The sequence below is a fragment of the Panthera pardus genome, unplaced genomic scaffold, assembly GCF_024362965.1.
Source record: "Panthera pardus isolate Hobbes unplaced genomic scaffold, ASM2436296v1 HiC_scaffold_25, whole genome shotgun sequence".
Taxonomy (NCBI): domain Eukaryota; kingdom Metazoa; phylum Chordata; class Mammalia; order Carnivora; family Felidae; genus Panthera; species Panthera pardus.
In genome coordinates, this window is record NW_026526821.1 from 11170523 (window position 1) to 11189219 (window position 18697).

The 18697-nt window shown below is 57.0% G+C and overlaps 1 protein-coding gene across 4 annotated transcripts in view; it reads right to left on the reverse strand.

Moving 5' to 3' along the window:
- BCAS4 (breast carcinoma amplified sequence 4) overlaps nucleotides 1–18697 on the reverse strand; it is a 60584-nt gene that overhangs the window by 11003 nt on the left and 30884 nt on the right. Inside the window, exons 4-5 of one of the 4 annotated variants that reach the window (XM_019458151.2) lie at nucleotides 15798–15932; nucleotides 13564–13685 (exon numbers count right to left, since the gene is read on the reverse strand). The exons of 1 other annotated variant lie outside the window; for it this stretch is intronic. In XM_019458151.2, the coding sequence (XP_019313696.1) occupies nucleotides 13564–13685; nucleotides 15798–15932 (257 nt within the window). Of the gene's footprint in view, nucleotides 1–13563; nucleotides 13689–15797; nucleotides 15933–18697 lie in introns of all 4 variants that reach the window. 2 more of the 4 variants (XM_019458150.2, XM_019458149.2) reach the window with 2 other exon arrangements.

Genomic DNA, 18697 nt, shown 5'->3' on the forward strand with positions numbered 1-18697 from the left:
AGAATGAAATCTTGCCATTTGCAACTACGTGGATGGAACTGGAGGGTATTATGCTAAGTGAAATTAGTCACTCAGAGAAAGACAAATATATGACTTCGCTCATATGTGGCACTTAAGATACAAAATAGATGAAAATAAGGGAAGGGAAGCAAAAAGAAAAACAAGGAGGGGGACAAACATAAGAGACTCTTAAATACAGAGAACAAACGGAGGGTTGCTGGAGGGGGCTGCGGGTGGGGGGATGGGCTAAATGGGGAAGGGGAACTAAGAAGGCCGCTTGCTGGGATGAGCACTGGGTGTTATATGTAGGGGAGAAATCACTGGAATCTACTCCTGAAATCATTATTGCCCTAGATGTTAACTAACTTGGATATAAATAGATAAATAAATAAATGCTAAAAAAAACAAGTCACTCGTGGATGGCTTCGTGGGCAGCATGAGGCCAGCACTCCTGGCTGAGAGGACATCGTGGGGCAAAGGGCACAGCAGGAGCAATGGTGGATTTGAGGGGGGACATCAGCGAATGGATTTGTCTGGAGCCGAGACTGACCCACTCCTGGCACAGAGCAAGGAAGGGAAGATCCTTCCCCGGCCCAGAGCGTCAAAGCAGCTTCCTATTCCCAGGGGTCTGCTCAGCTTAGCAACCTCCTTGTCAAACAGATTCTCCACCGACCCACAGGAGGCACGGTTGTGTCCGGATTCCAGCCACTGGCGGGTGGTCCGCCTCCAGATGAGTGTCCGTGGCCTGAACCAACAGCTGGCTAAGGTTCCCCAGCTGGCTACTGTCATGTGGGAGCTATACATTTCTCACTCTGATGCCGGTTAGCAGTAGAACCCCGGGAGGTTCCATTGCCTGGCCTTGAAGGTGGCTGGCTCCACAAAAGAATGTTGAAAATAGCACCGGTTATAGCTCTGGGGAGCAGAAAGCAAACACAGCCTCAATTGACCATTTTGTCAGGGTCCCCAGTGTGGGCAGCTGTTCTCCATCAGATACACAAGCCGTTCGGAGGTGTCCAGAACCAGCAGGTGCTAAGAAGCCGCCTACATGCCTGCCCCCCACTCCTGCCCGGGCTGGAGAAAGACTCCCCGGGGCTGAGCGGTCGCCTCCCGACAGCTGAAGGAATCTGCTTCAGAGGCAAGGCCCAGACTGTCACCTGTGCCCATTCTCCCCCATCCCAGACATCCAGGCAGCCTTGGGAGTCTCCTTTCAATCCACCCTTTCCTCAGACGCAGGTGCTCTCAGAGCTCTGGTCTAGGCCCGCCAACCCCTCCAGCGGGTGGCCCGGGCTGCGGCCACCACACTGATGTCACCCTGTCACTCGCCCTGGGAAGCCCTTTTACGGGAGCTCGCCTCCCGCGCTGTCCTGGTCTGATTAAGACATTTTATCCACTGGGCCCCCTGAGGGTGGCAATGGATGATCTCCAGGGTCTGGAAAAATAATACTTGAGAGTGAGAAAAAGAAGAAAAGCTCGAGATGAAGACAGCAGGGACGGGACAGAGCAGGAGGTAACGAGAGACGGGGTCGGAGACGCAGACAAAGGGAAAGACACAAGAGGGACAGACACACACAAATGGGAGAGAAAGAGCAAGAGAAAATGTGGAAACAAGATGGGGGAGGGGACTGAGAAAAAGCAGAAATAGATGGAAAGGAGGAGGGGAACGTGTGGTGAATGGGGAGAGAGGGAGAACAGAGAGAATGAAGACGGACAGAGTGAGGGAGTAAGACAGAAAAGGAGAGGGAAGCACGGGGGCCGAGAGAAAAGGGAGGCATGTCCCGAAAGGCGGTGGCAGGGGTGGGGACACTTTGGGGTCAAGGACCCGGAGGGGAGGGGATGGTGACAGGAGGGCACGAGCTGTTCCGTGCATTCAGGACCTCTCCAAACCCAAGCCAGGCTGCTGCACCAGATACACAAGAAACCCCCGCTCCGGGCCCCCACCTGCCAGCCCCATCCCTTTGTCAAAGAAATCATATTCTTCCCAAAGGACGGAGGCCATCTCGGGAGTCAGGTCAGTCTTTGTTGAAGGGACTCTATCTCACCTTAGGGGCAGCGCTTTGCCCTTTTCCCATTTTATTCAGGACCCCTGGAAACCCTGGTCTAAACCCTCAACAGGGGCCCAGCCCTCTGGCTGCAAAGAGAGAAAGGGGAGGAAGGGGGAGATGATGAGTGAACAGCTTCTTCCACGCCCACCGCAGACACCCAGCCCCGAGGCAGCCTCACCCCAGCTGCAGGGACATCATCTGTCTCCAAGGGCTGGCCACATCCCTGCGCCCGGTACACTAAGATGCTTAATCGACTCGCACTCGGTCATCGACCTAGATCCCCTCTGTCTCCTGGGGTGATCTCGTTCAGCTTCTGGCTCCATGCTGGACACCTCCAGCCCCGAACCCCACACTAGCATCTCCAACTAGGCCTCTGCCCTGCAAACACATCCAGACAAACTCTTGAGTCACGCAGCGACTTGGATGTATCTACAGAGAATAATGCTGAGCGAGAAGAGCCAATCCCGAAAGGTTACATGGTGTAGGGTTCCATTTCTAGAACATTTTTGAAATAGCAACATTTTAGAAACGGAGGGCAGAGTGGTAGCTGCTGGGGATTGAGCAGGGGTGGGATCCCGGCAAGATTGGAACTGTTCAGTGTGGACCCTAGTGGTGGAGACAGGAGGCTAACTAATATAAACGCGTAGAATTTATACAACTGTCTAGAACCTAAAACACCTGCAAATGAGGACAAGCAAAATGGGAGCCCTAAGACCAGCTGATTGCATCAATGTCAGTACCTGGTCATGATATTATTATACTAAAGTTTTGCAAAATGTTTCCACTGGGGGAAAAGGGGCTAAGCTTCCAAGAGATTTCTCTGTATTCATTCATTCATTCATTCATTCATTCATTCATTCATTCTTCCTTCCTCCCTCCCTCCCTCCCTCCCTCCCTTCCTTTTTACACTTGATCTTAGCCAAAAGGCTGAGAAGCGATGCCCTTCCTTCCTTTCTAATGCTTATTTATTTTTGAGAACGAGAGAGGAAGGGGCAGAGAGAGAAGGAAACACAGAATCTGAAGCAGGCTCCAGGCTCTGAGCTGTCAGCACAGAGCCCGATGCAGGGCTCGAACCCATGAACTGCGAGATCACGACCTGAGCCAAAGTTGGACACTTAACCAACTGCATCACTCAGGCACCCCCCCCCCCATATTATTGCTTAACTGCGTGTAAATCTACAATTTTTGCAAAAAATTTCAATTAAATACCCTGCCCCGTGCACACACGAGGAATAGACCCTGTTTCCCCAGCTCCACCCTGACCCGCCCTGGTCCAGGCCAACAGCATCTCTCCCTGGACCATCGCAGGCCAGATCCCGCCTCAAACCCTCCAGAGCTGAGTCCCAGCGCTGGCCCCACACCTGCTCCATCCACCCGCTTCACCTCCGACTTCCAACAGGCTGCCCACTCAGGTCTCGCTGCTCCCACAGCCGCCCAGGACCCCTGCACACGCCCTTTCTACCTCCTTCGGCGAACCAGCCACCTCCCTGACCACATCCTACCCTCAGACACCCATCTCCCTGTGCTTCTTCACTTTTCCATCTCCCCCGGGGCACACTAGACTGTCACCTGCCAGATGGCAGGAATATTTTCTGTTCTCCATGGGTTCCAAGGATACAAAATAGCGAACAGCTCATCCAGGTCAGTGGGTAAGTATCGGTGGGTAAGTATTTGCTGGATGAACGAACAAATACGTGAATGTATGGATGACCAAAAGAACAGAGGGGAGGCCCATGGAGATTTGGCATCAAAGGAGTTAAGCCCGGCCCAGGGACTGGGGTCCTGGTGCAGCCAAGGAGGACTTACAGGGAATGTGGGGGAGGAAGAGGCCAGGGTGGACCTCAGCACAGAGGGGGGATGGGCGGGGCTGTCTTCAGGAGGAAGAGCCCAAGGTATGAGGGAAAGAAGCCCGGGAGAATACCTCGCAGGCTGACCATGCTGGCCACCCCCCAACATGCTTTCGAGAAAACAAACAGTTTGGGTGGAGGCCGAGTTCACTTTCTGGGGCCTCCGGGGGACCTATCGGCCAAGCCTAAGGGGCTTCCTACCATCTAAGGGGCCCATTTCCTCCAAAGTGGCTCATGCTGCCTGGGGAGTGAGGGTGTGAGTGGAGGTGGGGGGGGGGTCACAAAGGGCTTTGGATCTGCACTGTGACATGCCCTCCGAAGCCCCACGTGGGGCTGCCAGCACTGAAAGCAGGTCCCTCCATCTAGCACAGGAAGCTGCCCATTCCTACATCTCTCAGACGGCAGTGGTCCCCCCTCCCTAGCTGTGTGATCTTAGCCAAGTTACTTAACCTCTCTGTGCCTCAGTTTTCTCACCTGGTGAACAGGACTAACGACAGTTTCTTACTTCAGGGGGTGTTACGCCCATAGAACTGCAAAGTGCTTAGAAAATACCAAGTGCTCACTGAATGCCGGCTAATTTCATTATTATTACGGCCCCCTGAATTCATATTCTTTTTAAACACCGTCAGTAGCTTACAAAGAGCCCAAGCGTACAATTTCGTAACTTTGCACTTTTAGCATTAAATGCATTTCAGTTTCAAAACACGAACGTTTAAACTAAATCACAGTTGTGGGAGCCAATTCTGGGCACTGCTTGATTCTTAATAACAAGGAGCCTCAAAAATTGTAAGTGCCGGGACATCCTCCAGCCACTATAAGGCATGGCTCCTATATCGACTGAGGCAGCTGGCTCAGAGAATACTCAGTGGACGCCCGCTGGCCAGTGACAAGTTGCAGGAGGCCACACCAGGCACAAATGCTCTGGCAGCCAGCCCCAGCAGCAGCCCCCGGCGTGGTCTCCCACTTCTCTCGAACCAGTGACTGATGCCATCCGAGCCGCTCCTTTCCCCCCACTCTGCCCCACACACACTCCTTGGGGTATCGCCCGAGGCCTCTGGAGCCTGGTCCACACCAGCTAAGAAGCTTCCAGACACAGGACGAGAAGAGCTGGTGCCAGGGCCACAGCGCCAAGATCCCCAACCCAGGTCCCGGTGGGCACCTCCCCTCCGGTGCTCAACGATGTCCGGCCTGGAACGAGCTCCCTCCCTGCTCCGGCTCCTCATCGCGTTCGAACGCCGGAATTACCCCCTCTGCCTGAGGCTCCAGGTTAATTATTAGGACTCTCCAAGTAACGGGAACTTTGGCCTTGACTTTAGGTCTGGCCGCATCACTAGGTGCAATGGCATCAGCCAGAACAGGCACCTGGATGAATTTACTGCTTAATGGGACGTGCTTTATTCTCCCTCGAAGAAAGCGGGCCGTGAACAGAGCCAAGTTCAAGAGCCTCCCGGGCTCCTTAGGCATCAAAGGGGTCACGCTTCCTCCAGAAGCCCCAACCCCGGCTGCGGGCGTCACACAGGTGCCTGTGCTAACGAAGGGCTGCCCTGCACGCGTCACGTCCCTCAGAACCTGCCCGCCCTCTGCCAGCCGGGCCTCGGCCACGGCCACGCCACTCCCCTGACCTCTCTTTCCTTTCCGGTCACGTGCCGGAGCCGGAGGCACGCAGCCCTCCTCAGATCCACCTGCTAAGAGCACCTGCCTGGGAGCTCTACTTTCTGGGGAGACTGTGGGGCTCAGTTCACAGCTGTTATTACCGACGGCTCCCCCCGCACCACTGCAGGACTCCCCCTGGGTGTGCCTATGTCCCCAAGAACGGCAGCGGACGTCCGCGGTGCAGCCCAGCCAGCGGACGCAGAAGCAGATTCAGACCTCGTGGTCCCTCCGCTCCGCACCTCTCTCCATCTGAGGAGGGTGGGGTCCTGGGGAGACCCCTGGGTGGGGGAAGAGGTGACAGGGAATGGGGGCAGGGGGCATGGTGAGGCGTTGTGCCTTGTGTGCGAGCCAAGGAGAGACGCAGGAGACAGAGGCACAGAGACGCATGGAGAGAGGCAAGCAGAGAGATGAACAATTCGGAGAGGGGGGTCCAGATGGACACAGAGCCTGACGGGCTGACATCTCCACGTGGCAGCCAGTACGGCCCCCAGTGTGTTGAAAGGGGTGGGGACTCAGAGGGGGGACCCCAGATGCCCCCGGTGCCTGTGTCCCCCGATGGCCCAGCCTCACCTGGGACGTGTCCTCGGGCAAGACCTGTGCCCGGGAGTCCCGCTCCGAGCCGCCACCTCGGCCAGGCCGGGGGTGGTCCTGGCACGAGCAGGGGGAGGCTGGCCCAGGTGGGACAGGGGCCCCGGGGCAGAGCGAGCTGCCCCATTCAACTCCCGCTGGTGGGACGGGCAGCGGCTCCGCACAAGCTCGTGGGGGTGCGGGCGGGACCCTCGGCCGCTCCAAGGGAAGTTTCTACAAAACGGATCCCCACAGCGCACGCTCAGAGCAGCTGCCGAGTGCCGCCCACGAATCCCGATCTCCGGGGGCAGCAGGCCGCCCCGAACGCGCTCCAGACAGCTGCGGCCCCCCGGGCTGCTCTCTTCCCTGACCACGGGCAAGCGACCTCACCTCTCCCCGCCCCAGCGGCCCTTCTCCAACACGGGCCAGTGATGGCAGCCCGCCTGCCCACGGCAAGCAGGAACTGAGGAAACGAGTACCGAGTTCAGTCCAGGGCACCCAGGACGGGTCCCGCTGTGCAGAAAGTCCTCAGGAAACCCGGCTCCTCCTCCAGTGATAGAAGTCAGTGCTCACATCACAGTCGGTGCCTGACACGAGTTTGCCAAGGGCGGAGGGAATCCCGCACGCTGATTCCACGGGGTTCGAGCACCGCTACCCCACTTCACAGACGGGAAAGTTGAGACCCCGTTCCAAGGCCACGGGGCTAGTAAGCGACTCCATCAAGGCACAAACCCGGGGCTCTTGGGCTCTAGAACCCATGTTTTCATGTGTTTTTAAACGTTTGGGAATTGTCCGTATTTATAGGAGACACGCAAAGGCAAAGGCAATGATGTGTCCCACACACGATCATCGGTTCTGAGGACGGTCGTTCATCTGGGCCAGTGGTTCCTAACCCAGGGCAATTTTGCATCCAGGGACTTTTGTAATTTCTGGACTTTAATGATGGTCCTGACTGGAGGCATCTGGTGGGCAGAGACCAGGGACCAGATACCATCGTATGATGCACAGGACCGTCCGGCTGCAAAGAACGATCTGGCCCCACGTGTCAGTAGTGCTAAGGTTGTGAAACCCTGATCTGAACCCATGCTCTCAACTACCCCCTCCAAGAACCACGGGAGTTTGGTCTACACTCTGGGGGGGCGGGGGGATGGGAACTGGGAAGGCAGAATCTGTGAAGGGTTACCTGGAGGGGGACAGTCCGACTCCTTCAGTAAACAGGCTCGGACCCCACCCCTGGCCAGGCTTGTGGAGGCCTGTGGGCCAATAGGTCCCCCGAGATTTCTTTGGAGTCTCAGATTTATTTCCAAAATCAATTGATTTCACATAAGTCTTTACTCCCAACCTCTCTTTTTAAAAAAAGACCAAGGTCAGGCCACTCTGAGCCTCTGTTCCTGGCTGGAGTTGAGGGTGCCTGCCTCCTCAGTTGGCCGTCTCTGCCCGGCCCCAGAGCCTCACTTGGGGCAACCTGATTCCAGTGTTTGGATTTTGACCCTTGGAGCACGAAGAACATGGGGTCGAATTCAAATGAACCAACCCCTGGCTAAGTCGAGACGTTCTAGCTTTCTTAAGCCTCAGTTTCCTCATCTGTCAAGGGGAAACGGTAACAGTACGTATGAACAGGTGAGCCCAGCCAGGGCAGGTAAAGTGCTAGCTTTTGCTGGTCCAATGAAGAGCCCAGAGGGCTCGGGCTGCTACTAAGTCAAAGACAAGACAGTCCCCAGCCTTGAGAAACTCTCAGTCTTGGGGAAGAGAAACTCTCAGTCTCGGGGAAACAACATGAAAAAACACAGCACCCCAAGGTGCTGTGCCAACAGGAGAACAGACAAGGGAAGTTCAGAGGAACGTTGCCTGGGGGCATTCAGGCAGCTTCCCAGAGGTGGTAACATTCAACATGGCCTTGAGCAATGAATAAACATTATCAGGCAGGGTACAGGAAGGGTATTCTAGGCAGGGGACCAGCATATGCAAAGGGCACAGCATCCACCAGCCGATGGGGACAATGGGGACGCTGCGGTCACAGGGATGCTGCGGTCACAGGGATGCGGGGAGTGGATGCCAAAGTTGGTGGCTGTGTTGCTGGGGAGGGGGGACTGTGTCCCACCGACCACGGAGAAGTTGGAATGCTCCCACATAGGCTTCAGCAAACAGTCCCCCCGAAACAGAAGCCCATTCTTGTTGAAAGGAACTTTCTTGGTCAACTTCAAAATCTCAACAAGAATGCAATGCTTAAAAAAAAAACAAAAAAAAAAACGGGTTCGAAAACCAGCCTGCTCAGTGCCCTCTGTCCCTCCCCAGCACACAGGCCAGTGTGTAACTCACAGGGCCAGTTTGGTGTGGTGGGGGGGGGTGAGCAGGGGGGCTGGGGACCAAGCGCCACTCAGCCCTCCACTGTTGCGTTAATATTTGCCAACTGCTCATGTTGTGTTTCTACCGAAAGGGATGAAGGGCAGAAGGAGAAGAAGAAGCCAGTTCGGGGCCCCGGAGAAGGAGCCTTGGAATCTCCTCTGCCTCCTTTGTGTTGGTGCCTGGCTCGGCCTCCACCGCCAGATAAAGCCCCAGCCAAGCCTTGCCTCCTTCCGGGAGTCACCCCTCCAGGGGGATTGGGCAGAGGGAGGGGGAGGTGCCCCAGCCAGGCAGAGCCTCCCTCCCTCTACAGGCCTGGGTGGGGAGGGAGCTGGGGGGTGGTGCATAGGGTGAGCGGGGAGGGGAGGAGACACCGAGCCTGGCACTGCTGACTCCTACAGGCCAGCCTGGGCAGGGCTGCTCCGCCCACAATCTCCATTACCTTCTTGAAAGTCCCAGAGGCGGCCCCAAGCTGCAGGGGAGCTGCAGGGGAGAGGGGCAGGCCAGGACACTCTTCCCGGGGCTCTCCGCTGCCTGGAGACGGCCTCCAGAGAAATCTGGGGAGGCCGTCAGGGGCCACGGAAGCCTTACGAGCACCCACTGATTCATATTTACTGAACACCTACTATGTGCTCCACCTGGGTTGGAAGACCAAACGCCCAGAGGCAGGTGCTGAGTGTGGGCAACTCCGGGCCGACGACGGTGGTGTGGCAGGAACGCTTCCCAGGAGCCCAGACCTCTGCTTTCTCAAGAGAAAAAAAGTACAGATCCTTATGTGAAATTAGTTTTTTAAATGCTGGCAACTGCAGGGCGCCTGGGGGGCTCCGTCGGTTAAGCGTCTGACTCTTGGTTTCAGCTCAGCTCATGATTTCGAGGTTCATGAGTTCGAGCCTTACTCCGGGCTCCGTGCTGCCAGTGCAGATCCTGCTTCAGATTCTGTCTCCCTCTCTGTACCTCCCCCACTCGCTCTCTATCGCTCTCAAAAAAATAAATACACTTAAAAAAATAAAAAGGCTGGCAACTAATTCCAACTGAACACACACGCACACAGACACGCACACCCCAAGTGGGGCGAAGACCCTCCGTGGGTAGGGCACATTTGACCTAAGGACCTTCAGTGTGCAACCATGACCATTGAGGCTGAGGTCTGCGCCCTTAGCAGGAGCACAGAGCAAGGGGAGAGACGCGCTGAACAAGGTCAAAGCTGGATTAGATCCTTGCTTTACCACTTACACTCCGTGACCCTGGGCAAGTAAATAGACCCCTCTGAACCTCCGGTCCCTTCCCCACGAACCGGAATAACAACAGCCACCTCCAGGCTTGTTATGGGGAAGCGGTGACAAGGCACAGAAAGCCCTTCGTATACGTGCTCAATAGAACCGTGATCGTTGGAGCGAGAGCGGACACGCCACTACGAAAAGGCTGAAGGGTCCCTGCAGGGGCTGGTGCAAAGAGGCAAAGAGGATGCCTCCTCGCTCTTCCCTGCTGCCAGAAGCCCCTGGAGAGGTGACGTCTGTGGGGTACAGGCCATCAGCCTAAAACCCAGAGCTGGGAGCATGCAGGGCACAACTCACAGCTGCGGCACGTTTCCCCCCAGCGCTCAACACTTACAAGAATGACTTACTGACTTTTTGACGTCAGAAGGTTCATGTAAGACTCTCGACGGCCACCTTTCTCTGAAATAGGAACATCTGGCCACGGTCGGCCACCACTTCGTTCCCGTGCAGGGAGCTGCGGACGTTCTCTCCTGCTTTAGAGGAGGCCCGGGCTCTGCCATGTGCCTCCCTTCCCACCCTTCCTTACTGGCCCACACCCGGCAGACACGCTCCTTTACACTACTGGCTTGCCCGGCGGGCATCTGTCGGGTGAAGAGGTGGGCCGGGCAGGCTAGGCCGGGCCAGGCCGCAATCTAACCGGGCAGCCCGGCTCTGTGTGGGCGTCAGGCCCCAAGCGGTTCTGCCATTAGCCCAAGAGATTTCCTTGGAAAGCATCGCACTCTTATCCATCGGAAACTTAATCAGAATGACGCCTCGTGAGCAAGATGTTTTGGCTCGGCAGAAAACCAAACAAACAAATGAGTGAGGTGGTTCTGTGCCTCCGGGCACAGGCGCAGAAGAGCGAGGCCCGGTGCGGTCAGCAGAACACCAGGGGTGGCCACTGGGCCCCGTGCGACCGGGCCTGGGCCAAGGGGACAACAGCGACACCCGACATGGTCTCCCTTGCCCTTCGGAGGCCCGAGCCCCCCCTGGCTCCAGTTCCACCTCACGCTTCCATTTCCACACACGCCGAGAAAGATCTCCGGATGTGAAGGGCCCTGGGTGCCGACCTGGGCTGACAGCCACGTCCTCGGGCGGGGTCTCTGGAACCCAGACACTCATCCAGGAGGCCTGGGTCCCCCACCTGGAGCCTCTGTTCTCTCTTCTGATTGTGGGGGAGGCAAAGATCGGGGCGTTCAGGGCACCACACGTGACGTTTCTAGGCTGAGGACGCTCCCCCTACCAACTGAAGCTGAGAGCTTGGAGGGCACCCTTCGCCCCACTCAATTCTCACATCCAGGTCTCAACAAGACAGTGCTGACCCTGGATGCCAGCCCTCGCTCAGGGCAGAGGAGGAGCCCTGGCAGTTCTCCGAGTGAAGCAGGCTTACCGTGACACTCCCCTGCTGTGAAGCCTTCCATGGCTCCCCATTGCCCTCAGAATAATGTTAAACTCCTCTGTGTGGCCTGAGACCCTGTCTAATCTGGCCCTGACCTCATGTCCCCCAGCTCCCCGCTTTGTCCATTCAGCCGACCCACACCGCACTTCTGACCGCTGCTCGGCACTGCGTGTGGCCCCTTCCGAGGCCTTTGGGCCCACGGTGCCTTCTGCCAGGAGCACCCTTTCTCCTGTCTTCAGACTGACTTACTCCCCATCCAGGCCCCAGCCTACATGGCCCTTCCTCAGAGGCCATCCTTGACTCCCTCAGAGCAAGCCGGGGTCCCCTTTCGAGGCAACTATATACTGAATTTTCTTAGGATTTGGTCACTGTGATCTCTTCCCCCTAGACACAAGCATGCTGGGGGAAGAGATCACAGTGTTCTCTGAAGGCAAGAGGGGACAGAGTTAAGAAAGTGGGCTCGTATCCTGATGCCCAGCTGTGTAACCTTGGGTAAGTTACTTACCCTCTCTGTGCCTTAGTTTGCTTGCCTGTACAATGGGGCTAAAAGCAGCACTCTGGCCTTGCGCGGCGTGGGGAGGTGGAGAATGGTGCACGCCGCTGCAGGGCCGGCTCTGTGTCACCATCCCCACGATACCTGCGCCCCCCTGGATGAGGAGGCGGTCTGTCCTGAATCGCTCCATTATTTATAGGCAGCGCTGGCTTTGCAGATCCGCCAATGCCCACAGAACCCTCCTTCGGACAGTCTTCCTCGTCCTTTCCATTCTCACTGCTTCGGTGGAGGCCCTCGTCCCTTCGCATCAAACCCAAACCAGCTTCCCAGCGAGCAGAGCTTTTGTGATCACGCCCGTGTCCGCGAACCAGCAGCTGAGCGGCCCGGGGCTTACAGCGACTTGCCCACGGACCCGCGGCCAAAAGATGCCAGAGATGGGGCTTAGCTACAGGGGAAGAGAGGCGCGATGCTCGCTTCAAATCCACAAGGCACAATCTTGGAACGCTGTAAGAATCCACGTAAAGGTCTAATGGAAAACGTTCACGTAGCGCAGGATGAAGAGAAGGACCGTGGACCAGAGAAACACGTGCATTAGCATTAAAATCGGAGCACGGACCGTGTACGTTTTTGTACCGGGGCACGGAAGGCCTGGGGCACCAGTCAGCCCTCCCCTCAGTCTGTGGACGGACTGCCTGCCCCGCCCCGCCCCCGGCAGCTTGGGTCAGAGGTAAAAGGCCCAGGGTTCAGGGGCTCGTGATGGAGGTGGTACCCGCAGGCTGGCACGCCCGGGCGCCCTCAGCCAGCCCCGGCCGGGCCAGCAACAAGTCACACGGGCAGGGGGCAGGCCTAGGCCCCTGGTGCTGGGCACAGGGGTGGGGGGACTGTTTCCTGGCCCTGCTCCCGGCGCGCTGGGAGACCCCAGCCCGGCTGCCCTGCACCCTCGTCGGGCCTCCCCCCACACATGCAAACCGAGGAAGGAGAGAGAGGGAGGAGGGCAGGACGGAGGGCGGGTGGGGCTGGCCAAGTTAATAAAAACAAGGACCGGTTTTCTCTCCGTGCCCCCCTGCCCTCCCCAGGAATCCCACTCCAGCTAATGGAATGGCAGGAAGGGTGGGAAACACACCCCCAAAGGCCCCTGCCCAGCTCCAGGCTGAAAGCAGAGGGCCCTCCCTCCTGGGCCCCGCGGGGGGGGCCGCCATCCCTCCTTGACTCCGGAAGGGTCTTGGGGGGCAGTGATGGGTGCTGGGCTTTCAGGGGAGGGGTAGGAGGCTCACCCCACAGGGAAAGGACCCCTTGTCAGCATTTCCACGGGGCCAAGTGAGACCCAAATACCTCTGCCCCACTCTTCACTCCACGGGGCCCTCGGGGACCCTCGGGGGCCCTCAGAGTCGTGAGGCGGGCGGGTGAGGGCGGGAGGTGGAATTGGGGGCTGGCGGGGGCTGGGGAGGAGGGAGGCCTCTTGTAGGCTCACTGAGGGAAGTGTGCACCTGAGACAGACACTGAGGGGAACGGGCTTAAGCCCAGCTGAGTGGCTTTGGGGGAACCCATCCTGACGCTCTAGGAGAACCCCCACCCCCCAGATGGAGGTTCCAGCGGCAGAGCGGGGCACAGAAAGGGCGCGGGGCCAAGTGGCGACCCAATGGGCCCAGGCCTCACAGATCTGAATCCCAGCTTCACCACCTTCCGGGTGAACAAGCAATTCGACTCTTTGGTGCCTCAGTTTCCTCATCTGCAAAATAGGGACGATGACCCGACCACGTCACAGGGCGGGATGTCTGGTGCCCGCCGAGTCAGGGCTCCAGCGTGAGGTGCAACGACCATTGTTCTAGAAGGACTCCTCCAGCTCACACCCTGGGTGCAGGTGCACATACGCACACGTGTGCACACCCTCGCCTGCACCACCTGCCCCAGACAAAGCCCTCCTGGGGCCAAGATTGATATGCTGGCTTGCTGAATGACTCACCACGGCTGGCTGGGATGCACTTCCTGGAACAGGTCACCACAGGCAGGCCTGGGGCCCCCCCGAGTCTGGTAGAGATGAGAGGGTGCAGGTTCCGGCATGCCCAGCCACACCCAGGTGGGATCCTGCTGCGGGAGGGGGCAGGGGAACCCCAGTTTCAGGGGCCTGCAGGCCTGAGCTCCAACCCCAGCACTGAACTCAGACGCACGACTCACCATCTCTGAGACCTGGTCTCTGCCTCTAAATGGGGACGCTAGTGCCGACCACACGGGGACAACTGCAGAGCACAGAGAAAGACTGCAAAGTGCAAAGACCAAGGGCCCGACAGGTCCCACTGTTAGGATACTTGCTGGGGGCCAGGGGCAGCCACGGTCCTCTGATCTTCCTCCCCCGATGTGCTTCTAAGCCCTCAGTGGGCAGAGCACTGGGTGCTCTGGAGGTTCCTGGGGGCGACTGGGGGTTCCTGTTTACCCGGGAACGGTCATCATATCTCAAGGGAGAGGAAGAAAAAACAACAACAAAAAACAAACAGCTCCTGACTTCATCATTGTTGGAAAGCAGAAAGATAGCATTTCTCTGGAGATGGGGCAACCCTGGAGGGCTTCTGAGAAGAGGTGGCATTAACTTAGCCTCTGAAGGATCAACAGGAGTTCCTAGACCATGAGACAGGTGAGGCCATTGTCTAGCTGTTACTGGCCTTGGGCAAGGCACTCACGTGGAAGCACATGCCTCGGGCAGGTGTAAAAGAAGACGGAGCAGTGGGGTCCTGGCAGGGACTAGACAGCGAAGCCCAGCCAGGCACCCCAAGGCACACTGTTCAAATAACACTGCCTGGCCAAATAGAACGAGTTCACCTGCTCCATTCTGTCCGTGGGCGGTAAGACCGCAACCCCTGAAACCTACCAAGTCTCCATCCCCCTCCCTATCAAATCGGAATAACGCTGATGCCCAGGGCGCACACGACGTTGGGGAAAGGTAAGTGAATCAGCGTGTACGAAATGCCCAGTGCAGCGCCTGGCACGCAGTAAACACAGTGGAAATACGCAGGCAGGCAGCAGACAGAGGCGTGGGAGGGAGGGGGGCTTCCCGGGCAGACCCAAGGAACAGTGAGAAACCCCTGGCGGGGGCAGGACAGGGTGGCTGGCTGAGCTGTGAAGGGCGAGGCCTCAGAGAGGGGCCAACCAGGGTCCACCCCAGCCTCGTCACACCAGGTCGTGTGGCCTTGGGCGAGTCCCTTCACCCCACTGAGCCTCATCCTTCCCATCTGTAGAATGGGGGTGGTATAAAGGTCCCTCCTCCAAAGCCTGGCATGGGAATGAGATGCCACATAACCCAGCACACAAAGCACTTCGAACAGACCCGGCAGAAACCGTCGCTACAATTATCGAACGCGGGGCGTTCTCAAACTAGAGGCGGGGTTTCTCAAACTAGAGAATCTCCTGCCGTGGTGGTGGGGAGGGGGGGGGGAAGCGGGGCTGTCCTGCACACTGTAGGGTGTTCAGCGGCATCCCTGGTGCCTAATCACCAGATGCCAACAGCACCCTTCACATCTAGTCACAACCAAAATGTCTCCGGACGTTGTCCCGTGTCCCCTGGACCGGGTGACCAGCAGATAAGTTGAGAAGACGGCTGTGTTTTAAACATTGAAGGTCTCCACTGCAGGATCAGTCTGGCCTCAGTTTTTCCATCAGCAAAAGGGATACAATGATCCCTCCTTTGGGGTCGTAGGGAGGATTCCGGGAAAGCAGAGATGTGGAGAGGAGAGGCCTCTGTAAGTCACAAAGGGCCACATGCAGGCTGTCCCTCCGTCCCCAGACCTCCACCGCCCCCGGCCACTCTGGTCGACTTGAGGCCGACTCGTGCCTCCAGAAGGACCCACCCTGAATTCTGAATGTCACCCTGAGCACGTCCTTATGTGTGCAAGGACAGGACAGGAGGGAAGGGGCTGTCTCTGCTCACTTCAGTAACCCCAGATGGACCACAGTGCTCAGCAAACAGCAGGCGCTCAATAAATAAATGGTGGGTGAATACACAAGCGGTCACAGCACTGAAGCTCCAAGCTCAGAGCGAGAAGAGGCGCCCCAGGGAGGGACGGAGACACTCCAGCCACCTGGGCCTGCCAGCCAGACACCGTTTCCTGTCTGTGCGAGTGAGACATGCCCTTTGAACTCCCACTTCCTGAGCCCCTCTCCCCTCTCTGGGGTCTGGGAGGAGGCGGGAGGCGGGGAGATACTCACATTCCTGAAGGAGGGCAGCCCCGAGGAGCCCAGCCACCTCCGCAGAGCCTGCGAGAAGGCCCCGTGGTCCCGCTCGGCCTGAAGCACGTGGGCCTCCAGGAAGGAGACGTGGTGCCCAACCATCTTGACGAAGGCCTAGTGGAGAGAAGAGACAGACGGGGATGCCACACTGGCCACGGGCTGGAGCACGGTTTGCGTAGACACCCGGCCCTCCATCACCGCTGCCCTGTGGGCTCCTGAGGACGCCAGGCAGGGCCTGCTCAGCGGGGGCACCTTCAGACACCCTGATGATAACAGTAACGGCCCCACGGGGGGCCTCGCGGGGCCTCTACTTGTGACCTCTCACCTTCTCCCCATAGGGACCCTGGTTTTAGCCTCTATTTTGCAGAGGAGGGAAACCGAGGTTCAGAGAGGTTAGGTCACCTAACCAAAGTCACACAGCCAGTGGGTGGAGGAGAAGGGACTCGGGTGCACATCCGTCAGACTGCAAAGCCTTCTTAATTAAAAACAGGGTTTAGATTAGAATCCAGTTCTGCTCCTTAAAAAACATTTATTAAAGATATTTTTAATGTTTATTTTTGAGAGAGACAGAGCTTGAGCGGGGGAGGGGCAGAGAGAGAGGGAGACACAGAATCCAAAGCAGGCTCCAGGCCCCGAGCTGTCAGCATAGAGCTCAACGCGGGGCTCAAACCCACAAACCGTGAGATCATGACCTGAGCCAAAGTCGGACGCCCAACTGACTGAGCCACCCAGGGGCCCCTAAAAAAATTTTTTTTTAATGTTTATTTTTGACAGAGAGAGAGAGACAGAGACAGAGAGACACAGCATAGGGCGGGAGGGGCAGAGAGAGAGGGAGGCACAGAATCCCAAGTAGGCTCCAGGCTCCGAGCTGTCAGCACAGAGCCTGATGTGGGGCTGGAACTCATGAGCTGTGAGATCATAACCTGAGCCAAAGTTGGACACTTAACTGACTGGAACCGCCCAGGTGCCCCTAAAAACAGGTTTTTTTAGAAATTGCCCAAATGGGGGCACCCGAGTGGCTCAGTCAGTTAAGCATCCAACTTCAGCTCAGGTCAAGATCTCACAGCTTGTGAGTTTGAGCCCCACGTCGGGTTCTGTGCTGACAGCTCGGAGCCTGGAGCCTGCTTGAGATTCTGTGTGTCTCTCTCTCTCTGTCCCTCTCCAGCTGGTGCTCTCTCTCTCAAAAATAAATAAACATTAAAAAAAAATTGCCAAAACACTCACTTTAATAGTTAGTGAACATCAGAGAGTCTCAAACTCAGAGGCTGCTTGCTAAGGGGCAGACAGGTGACAAGCAGGTAAAGAGGGCTGCGTGGAGACTGGGGTGACCCGGAATGCAGGGTCCAGGCCCACAGAGGCTGCTCTGCTCCAGGCCTTTGATGCAAAATACCCAGTTTCAAAAAAAAAAAAAAAAAAAAAAAAAAAAAAGAAAGAAAGAAAGAAAAAAAAGAGAGAGAGAGAGAGAGAGAGAACCTGGGTCAGACTCTCTGGATTAGAATCCAGTTCTGCCCCTTACAAGCTGTATGCAACTTTCTACAAGCCTCAATTTCCTTATCTAGTAAATGATAATAATGATGATATTACTATATGGAATACGAATAATACCAACCTTGCTAAGCAGGGGAGTGCTTACTTAGCACATACTGAGCTCAATAAACGTCAGGTATCATTTCGAAAAGAAAAAAAAACTGCAGATTTTATGAAAAGCCTTGAGTTTTTACCCATGTTAGCAATAATTCCCAATTAAAAAAAAAAAAAATTCCATGCAGGCGCAGACACGTCAAACCTGCTCATCTGCAGCCTGTGGTGTATCTTCACCTTTCCCTTCACCCAGCACACGGGTGTTCCCGCACTCACGTGTGTGCATGTTCATAGCGTGCGTGTATTTAAGCGTGTTCGTGTGCCTGTGCTCGTGTGAGCTTGTGTGTTTATACGCACGTGTATTCGAGTGCGCGGGCATGTTCCCGTGTTGCGAGCACAGAAGGCGAAGGCCACCAAAGGAAGCGACTCCAGAGCCACATCAGACGAGCCACACCTCTGTGGGCCTCCCTCGCTCCCGCTCCCGCAGTAGGCTAGCAGAGATCTTCTCTCGCCAGGAAGAGGAAGGAGACTAGGAGGGAGCCTCCCTCCACTGGAAGGAAGTTCATGGCCCCCCACTGCCTACAGGGTGCCCACCATCCGGCCCTGCCCTCTCCTCCTCACACTGGCCTCCCCTCCTTCGGGTTCCCTGGAAATGCCAGGCCCCACTCACCACAGGACCCTTCCACCTGCTGTCTCCAGGCCAGGCCCTGCTCTCTGTTCTTGATGGGGTGAACGTCACCCAGCTTTCAGGGCCTGGACTGACAGTCCCCTCCAGAGAGAGGCCTTCCCCGGCCGCCTAATCTAACGCAGCCCCCATCACCGTGGAGACTCCTGCTTTCCCTGTCTCCTTAGCCCTCCTCGCCCTCCGAACTTCTCGTCCACTGCCTCCAGAACGTAGGTTCCGAAGGAAAAGGTGCTGAGTCAGTGTTATTCACAAGGCCAAGACCGGAACCTGGTGGGCTGCACGGGGTTCCCCTGGACGGCAGGTGCCTGAGAATCCACGCACGAATGGGCACATCCGTAGCAAAAAGACACCACATCGTTGCTCCACTGTGGCCCCAGGGTTCTGGCAGCTGAAAGGCCGAATAAGCCACATCAGATGTGGCGGGGGGGACAGAAGACAAGGGGCCACAGGGCCAGGAGGCTTCCCCTGACCAGGGCTCCGGCCCTTGGGCTCTGAGGCCTCCCTGGGCGGCACAGCTACTTGTAAAACACGGAAGACGGCCCCGCAGTCCCTGTCCGCCAGCCGATTCCAACTGTATGCACCCCCTGTTCCCTCCAGTCTGGGGGGGAGCTGA